We start from the raw sequence: 8,318 nt of genomic DNA, 5'->3' as shown, positions 1-8,318 counted from the left end.
GGTCTTCATTGCCGGATCCATCCATCCAAGGAATTTTCACTTCCCTTTTAAAAAAAAGAATTTTCACTCCGAAACCCCAGCGGCCACCATCAAAACTGTTTCAGGTTCTCAGTGGCCTTTGAAGCAAACATGGCATTCTAACAATGTTGATTGTATGCAACAGAGATGCAGAAATTTGCTGCTAACGCTTCACATGTTTGCAATCAGACAGACAACAATGCTTTACATCAATAAACCGGTCGAATTCCTATGATTCTCCAGTAATGCAATCGTCCATAACATTTGCCTTTATTTGGTATCGTCCATAACATTTGCCTTTATTTGGTATCGTCCATAACATTTGCCTTTATTTGGTAATTCTGGGTCTAGTAATACGTCTTAAATTAAATCAACAATGCCGCCATCTACTCAGTTTGCCTAGTTCACAAATTCTATTTCGGTGAATGGCTCTCCTGCATGAAGCTTGAGAGCGACATCACCAACAACCTGTACCCAAAGGCAGAGCAAAATTCAGTACGAGAGGAAATGGTAAATGGTCACACAAGTCAGCGAACTTTCGTTCTTTTACATCGAGGATTTCAATGACAATACACACGGTTAATGATGATGGTGATGGCTTCGTTTATTAAGAATGAAATGATAATGCACATGACACGCCTATCTGAGCAGGGGTTGAATGAGGTGTCCTTCAGTTCAAAGTAATTCTAGGATATCGAAAAAAAGAAGCAACAATCCACAAGGAAAACCATGAGTTTATGCGCAGAGAAAGAGGAGGTTTGCTAAGTGGCTAATATCATTTAATTTCGTTTAAGCATATATCTTCTTGTTTACTGATGCTTTTAGTCATGAGAAAAAAAGTTCTTCCAACAGAATACTGCTTTTTCATACCAAGCCTGTGGCCAGGAAAGCTGGTCATCTAAATTGGCACTGCGATGTTTAAACAGTGTGCTCATGAAGCCAATGAGGTAGCTCATAAACTAACTAGTTCTCATATGATTCTAGTGCTAGTTTTGTTTGGAAAGATGATCCACCAGACGTACTCTGGAGGGTAATGTAATTGATGCTACTTAATGATATTAAAGTGCCGTAGTTGGCTCAAAAATAAATAACAAATGTGGCGCTTCTGAATCTAAAAGTTCTTTTAACACAAATATTATAATGTAACTACAGGAGTTAACAGACAAGATATAACTACTAGCAACAAATACATGATTGATAAATGAGAAGTAACTTTGTGCATTGCAGAGAAACAAGTGCAAACCTTTGCCATGGTTCTGTAAGAGTATTCTGTGATTCCTGCAACATGTGGTGTTATAATAACATTTGGGAATTTCAGAATTGGATCCTCTGGATCGAATGGCTCCGTCCAAGCAACATCAATGCCCAAACCACCTAAATGACCTGACTCAAGGTGATTAAACACAGCCGTATAGTCCAGTAGGCGTCCTCTGGCAATATTGATGAGATATGATCCCTACAAGAACATGGCAGCTATTGAGAACGGGAGTTCTGCTGTCAGGCGTATATTTCATAGTTTTCCAAAAATCAAAAACAGATCCTATATGTAGATTGCAAAATAATTATGCACTCTAAGTTTTTGTCATGAAATATGTCCATTTATGTGTGTGCAAGCCTGCAAGGAGAGAAATACTAAAATATCAACTCTATGCCACGAACCTTAGTTCATGATGGATAATACCGCCAGCTCGGTATGGCTAGGTTGATAATGGAGGAGAGGCTCGAACATAAGGCTGATTATTTCTTGTTTCATCCATATATTCTAAGAGGGTCTTCTTTACATAGAGCCAAACAATAAAAAGCAGGATTATCTTATTTCTGCTGGCTTAAGGGCCAGGTTACAAGATATCTTCCTAATTTAAATAGTTAAAACAACCCATAATTTGTGCCAATTGGGGTCGGTTATGCCTGTCACATGTGTTTCTGCAGCAAGGTTTTTTTTTCGATACCCTTTTTTTAATGGGCCGGAAGAACCGAATTCCAATCTCGGAATTATTCTGTCTGAACGTATTCAAACAAATTCTGAATTTAAATTTTTTGCGTCACAATATGTAATTTTAACCTGGCACACACACATACTCTCACTTATTCCACTGGTCATCTTACACATGCCTTTCTCCGCGTGGGGTGCGGGTTCGAACCCTCGCTGCTGCACTATTTTGCTATGCACCGTTTACAGCTGAAGAAGCTGCAAACATTGATGGGACAATAGGGGAATCCCCCAAGACGACCTCCAAGGGTGTAAGTTATGGACCTCACCACCACACGAGGCAGTGAGTTGTGATAAGATATGCATGCAGATCTTAGCATTTGAATTCAATTTTTTTCAAAAAAATCGAACGGTAGCGCTGTTTCTTGGGGGTCAGCGAAATTTCTGGTCGGTTACCACTGGGAAAAAACCTTGGTCCGCAGTGGTGCACACACACAACACCCTTTTTGCGGGGAACACACGACGCTTTTTTTTTGCAGGGAACACACAGCGCTATATATATACAGTATCATTCCACAAACGTCTACGAATATTCTTGATATCTTTTCCTTTTGAAAACTTTAGCAGCACGTGTGTTCTTTGAAACAAGAACATATGCTCCTGGGATCATTTTGCCATTTTCTGATGGTTATTCCAATGCATACACCAGCACAATCTGATCCTCCAACACTATTCTAAGATTAACATTTCCTCATATACAAATTTTCTTCTTACAGGATGAATCAAGAATGATGGCTTATTTATTCCGTAAAGTAAATAAATCTCAGAAGAAAATTTAAGAAATAAGATGTAAATCTCCTACGATGCAGACAAGTATATTGGAGAAAAAATACACATACCTTTTTCAAAGCTGACAGGAACTTGTGATCCACAATCCCAACCTATAAATATTTATAGCTTTAGTGCCTTAGTAACCGCCTAACTGAAGTCGAATAGAGATATTTCTGGCAGACTTTTTATTAAATAAATGAACATAGAGAAGAATTAACTGATTCATTGTTTAACGTCATGCAAGTTATAACTATGTCAGCTTCTCGAGCGAGTTCATACATATCTTCTGGACCACCTTTCTTGTCAACCAGCCCATCAATATCTGCAATAGCAATATTTTGAGAGAGGAAGATAACACAACATCTAATAATTCACTCATAAGGGAATGATACTGCAACTTACCACAAGACACTGTATTTGATGACCAGTTTCTTTTTGTAGCAAGAATTTTCACTCCAAATGGTCTTAGTCTCTTGGCAATTTCCATGCCAATGGCTCCGAACCCCAGGATAAGTATCTAGCAAAGTAAATACAAATTTCTACTCAAATGGGATTTTTCTTGTGGAAAGTAGATAAAAAGTAACTCATACACGAAAAGCATACTGTTTTCCCGAATATTGTTTCTCCAACTGGAAGGCCCAAGTCCTTCTGAATGACAGCAGTATCCATTTCCTTCTGCAAATTATGGCCAAAGTCCAAAACATGAATATTCCATTACAACTAACAGAAGCTAACTTATATTTATTAAACTAAAAAAACTTATCTTCCAAATGATGGCAGCTACGAAGGTAGCTTATTTAACAAAAACTGAGTGAATATTCTGTACAAATATATGCAACATGATGAACCATGGCTCGAAATCAGTGTCTAATTGCATAAATTGTTGGATATTGTACTAAGTAGGATCCACATGAAACAGAAACCATGTTTAATACGCTCATCATGTATTTGTTCCCAAATTTCTGCAGCTTGCAGGCCCTTTTATCCCACTTTTGAAGTACTGGTAATTTTACAACCAAAGACCTAGTGGCGCAGAATATTATATGCTCGCCTACTTCATATTTGCATCAATTTTTCACCGATCGTGCAGGAATATCAACATAATTAGGCATGCTATCATGAGAACTGAGAAACTCGGTACTGTATACATGAGTGGATGTAGTGAGACAAGAATGAGATGAATGTTCATCAATAGGAGCTCCACGATATAGAGAGCAGCACTTCCAATAGGTCAAAACTGCTAGTCATGTGACTTTACTTGCTTCCGCAGAACACCTAAAGTTAGATAGATAGCCATTTCTGCGCAAGCAATTGCATTTCCTGTAGTACTCCCAGGTATCCGTGCAACTTTGATTTTCTGTTCTGTAGCAGCATTTATGTCAACACCTATAAAAAATTACATACTCCATATAAGAAGACCTAGTTATGTCGATGGATCAATCAGAATTTAAGATAATACGTCAACACCAGATCCACTAATCCAGGCTTATAATCACCTTCTAAACCAACACCATACTGCATAATAATCTTCATCTTAGTTGCTTTGGCAATGATATCTGAATCTATACATTTATTTTTCACTACACATATATGGTAGTTTTGAATAACATCAGGTACGTGCTCAAGGCCTACTTCGTCAACCTGAAAAGTGCATTAAAATGTGGTCAGACATAAGTTCCTACATGTATAGTCACATTTCGCAGACAGAAAACACTCTCAAGACTAAAATGTAAGCACATCATCAACTATGATATCAGAAGAAGAAAATCAGGATTGTGGATTTTTTTTCCAGCACTCCAAATGGAGAAATAATAATGAGAAAGCAAGGTGGGTACACATAACAGTGCATGTTACAAGAAAACCAGGAACCAGTACAAACTAATTTGCAAAGCTTTCAGAAATACCAAACTCTTGAGATCTACATTTTATATCAGCAAGAACAAAAGATAAAAATGTGTATCCTGTATCACTGAGGCATTGACAAATGCCATACGTTATTATCAAAACATCATCGTTGGGTCCTTGCATGATCCTTATTTGACCAGATTGCTTGTTAGTCCTTTTACCGGAACATGGAAAGCAAAGTATGTGCTCTGGATCCATTCTTATCATGTGTGCCCTCTCAAAGTCAAGCGTCATGCTACAACGGCCAATAGTACTTAAAACAACAGTCATCTGAAGTTCTGAAGATGCCTCACCATGCAGTATGGGTAGCTAACAGAAGATAAATTAATGATTTATGTGGCATTGGCGTTATAGAGTTGAAAAGTTTTACACTTCAGTTAAAGTTAGAGGACGATCAACTAAGTTCACATGCATCACTAACCTGAATAAATGGATAGTTTTGCAAGTACTCCTTCGTATAAATAGTAGAAGCAGGCCAATAGTGGCCACAGAATAGCACCCGTGTAACATCACTGTAGCCATTGCCTCCAACTGAACTAGCCATCTTTGAATAATCTGCAGTGCAAAATAAGCACACACAAAAAAACTAATGTGAACAAATAATATGTGGTGTCAGAGGCTGAAAATTTGCAGGATACAAATTATATCCATCTATCAACTGAACTATAAATCTAACGAAAGTAATATTTCCCTGATGGACATACTATAGTCCTAGAGTTGTAACTAATGACTAGTTTAAATAGTTAATTTCCTATGTAAGATAACAGCAAACACTGCATCATAACTAATACTGCCTTATATTCATTGAATGTAAAGTCATGAACACTACAACTAAGTTAGGTCAACAAGGAAGTAGAGAAAGGGAAGAAAAGAAAATGCCATTTAGGACTCGAAGAGAAGGCTGATGAGGGACAAAGAACATACCGAAAAATGTGAAATGCAATAAGAGCATCTACAGCCGGGTGCCTCAAACCCCCTCATACGCCCGGGCGGACGACCCGGTAAAAAAAAACCCAACCCAGACGGGCGCTTCAAACGGCCCTCAAACGCCCAGGCTGACTGGCACCCCTCATATCCAGCCCAAATATGGGGCGGATATGGGGCTGACCCGGCGCGTCCGCCACGTCGGACTTGACAACCCGACCCCAGCAAAAATTGCACCAAATCCCCTCCGACCTACCCGATTTCACTTGCACCGGACTGCACCTTGCCCTCTATGTATTTGACACATTGTCCGACTAGCTTTTTCGTGATTTTCTCGTAGGAGCTTGATGAGAATGATTGAATAAAAAGTTCTCATACTTAAAAAAAGTTCTTATTGTTAGCAGTAGCCATCAATGTTCGCCTTGTGAAGGATATGAGCTCCTTCACAAAGCGAGCATTGATAGCCCCTATTAAGAGAGAGTAGCTTAACGCTTTTGCCCGACGCGGCTATTTAAGCCAGTCGCGGCACTCCTCCGGCGGCGAGGTGGAACTAAAAAACCCCAAACACGCCGGCCCAACACGGATGTTTCTATAGTGGAAATCTTACGAACAATTCTTTGGCGTTTACACAACCCCGCTGGCCCAACACCGACTAAAACATCCAAAATGATCGATGTGCATGTCTTTGCATGTATTAGGTATTTTAAATATAGGGTCTGTGGTTGCAAATGGGAAAATTTGAGGCTCGCCCGGTCACCATCCGCGGGCGCGTCCGGGCGCGACCGCGGATGTATAGGGACACGGATTTGCGTATCTTGGCTGTAGATGCTCTAAGACTGGCTAGATTTCTGGCATGCTCACTTTGCCAGGATTCTAATATCTTGACTTGCTCACTTACTCTTCTACTCTCCATCTAGATTCAAAACTTACTTTCACCAATGGTTGCTTGCTGGTATAAGTTACGATCACAAAGACACAAATGAGTCTGCGCTGACTAGCTCCCAAAAAAACTGAACTGACTAATTTTAGCATTTAGATTTTATATAGATACTTTGAAGGCAAGAAATTGACATGAATCGATTGGAATATTCATGGTTTATGCATGATTTGCTATTCTTTCTTCACCATATTTCTTAACAGAAAATAGCATTGCTGATTCTGTGTATATATATATTTGATGGTAAAAAATTCATAAGTGTTTCATAAGATAAATGTTTCTCATTTTGAATGAAGTATCTTCCATGGAGTTGGTTTATAGCCCAGACTACACAAGTCAATTGATTGCCTGCAAGGCTGCAATACCAGGCAAAGGTAAACTTTGGAACCCTGTCACAAACTCTTTTGAGAACTGGGCTGCAATCAAATGCTTGTAACAACTTAAACTTCACAGGTACATTACTTTGGTAAAAAAATACAGTCTTTCAGAGTACGTTTGGATGAGAAAAAACTGTTATAGCCTTACCAGGCTAGGAGATGTGTTTGGTACGACAAAATTTTTGCAGGGGAGCTAGCATAGGAGGGCAAGAAAAACCTTGTCAGCTCTGGAGAGCTGATTCTGCTCGCTCTTGACGGCAAACATATCTCGTAAAATAAAAACCGTTCCTAGCCAATCAGCCAAACGTGCAGGAAAGGCAGACTCAGCAAAGCCAGTCTGAGCTACTGTAGTTGGCAATGAAACCAAATGCTCTCTCATATTCTAATGAGTTCTGAAAATAAGATTTATTCCAAGAAATGTTCTGCTTTGTTTTAGCAGGCGACCTCTAATCCTGAGTTAGGAAGGGCTTGAGCTATTTCACATGGAATAGCAAACCTGGAAAGTTTCAAGCGAAGATAGGCATTAACTAGGTTAGAGTAAAATCCATTGACAAGCCATCTACAGTACACTGTTGTGCAACAACACCCTCATTTCATTTGCCATACTTTCCAAAACAAACCCGAACAGATAGCGTCAGGCTGTCAAAGAGCCTACATCCCCAAAAGGGCCGCTGAATAGCAACCAGACCAATCAAGCACCGAATCTACCGTGTAAAATCAGGAGGCACCCAAGCTAGTATTGCATTTACACCACGAAACCATATAAGGGGTCAGGCCAAAGAAATATGCAGTATGCGGAAGGCAGAGAGAGGGGAGGAGTCAGCCGTACCTCTCGAGGAGGAGGGGAGATTGGTACGGCGGGTCGCAGCCGCTGCGGCGGCGCGAGACAGTAGGAATAGCGAAGAGTGTGTGAGCCTGGTTGCCGCCGATCTTGCGCCGGCCATATACGAAAGAGACAACAGAGCGGCGGGTTTGGTTAGGCGGAGCCGCGGAGGAGACGGACGTCACACTATCTGCGGGGTGGATCCATCAAAGTTGGAAAATAAACTGATTTTAGGGAAATATCTGAGAGCTTTTATTCAACAAAAACATTCTTGAGGCAGCCTGCCAAGAGGCTGCTAACCAAGAACGAGGGTGGCGAGTTCAGACAACTGTGAGTAATCAGAAGTGTGCAAGCTCGCTTTGCACACAAATGGGTCGACATATTGGTTGTCCTTAATACATATTGAATTACAAAATAATCAAAAACTAAAGAGAGCTCTCCAATTTCATCAAGAATATGTGCCACAGCAGATCGTTCTGCATGACGAGAATTCCACAAATTCACCAAAGCCAAGTAGTTAGTCTCCATCGTCACTCGCTTTAGGCCTCGCAAATTGGCGAAAATGACTCCTTC

The 8,318-nt window shown here is 40.1% G+C and overlaps 1 protein-coding gene across 1 annotated transcript; it reads right to left on the bottom strand.

Annotated features, from left to right (window-relative positions):
• Positions 1 to 221: 221 nt before the first annotated feature.
• Positions 222 to 8,067, bottom strand: LOC125508861 (uncharacterized). Its single transcript, XM_048673657.2, has 10 exons — positions 7,752 to 8,067; positions 5,106 to 5,239; positions 4,276 to 4,420; positions 4,038 to 4,165; positions 3,383 to 3,454; positions 3,182 to 3,296; positions 2,998 to 3,101; positions 2,848 to 2,889; positions 1,262 to 1,474; positions 222 to 486 (listed from the first exon to the last, which is right to left on the bottom strand). Exons 1-10 carry the CDS (start codon positions 7,864 to 7,866, stop codon positions 418 to 420), a joined length of 1,137 nt encoding a protein of 378 aa, XP_048529614.2. The 5' UTR covers positions 7,867 to 8,067; the 3' UTR covers positions 222 to 417.
• Positions 8,068 to 8,318: the final 251 nt, after the last annotated feature.

The sequence above is a fragment of the Triticum urartu genome, chromosome 5A (genome assembly GCF_056163025.1).
Source record: "Triticum urartu cultivar PI428250 chromosome 5A, HENAU_Tu73, whole genome shotgun sequence".
NCBI classification, from domain to species: Eukaryota; Viridiplantae; Streptophyta; class Magnoliopsida; order Poales; family Poaceae; genus Triticum; species Triticum urartu.
Note: the sequence above shows the minus strand (reverse complement) of the source record. Positions and strands in the feature narration are given on the sequence as shown.

Excerpts from the sequence above, each read along its gene's own strand:
- LOC125508861 (XM_048673657.2), bottom strand. The coding sequence starts at position 7,866 with ATGGCCGGCGCAAGATCGGCGGCAACCAGGCTCACACACTCTTCGCTA. Across the intron at positions 3,455-4,037 it reads TAGGTGTTCTGCGGAAGCAA|AAGGAAATGGATACTGCTGT; the intron begins GTAAAGTCACAT and ends CATAATTTGCAG. Across the intron at positions 487-1,261 it reads CTTACAGAACCATGGCAAAG|GTTGTTGGTGATGTCGCTCT; the intron begins GTTTGCACTTGT and ends CTTTGGGTACAG.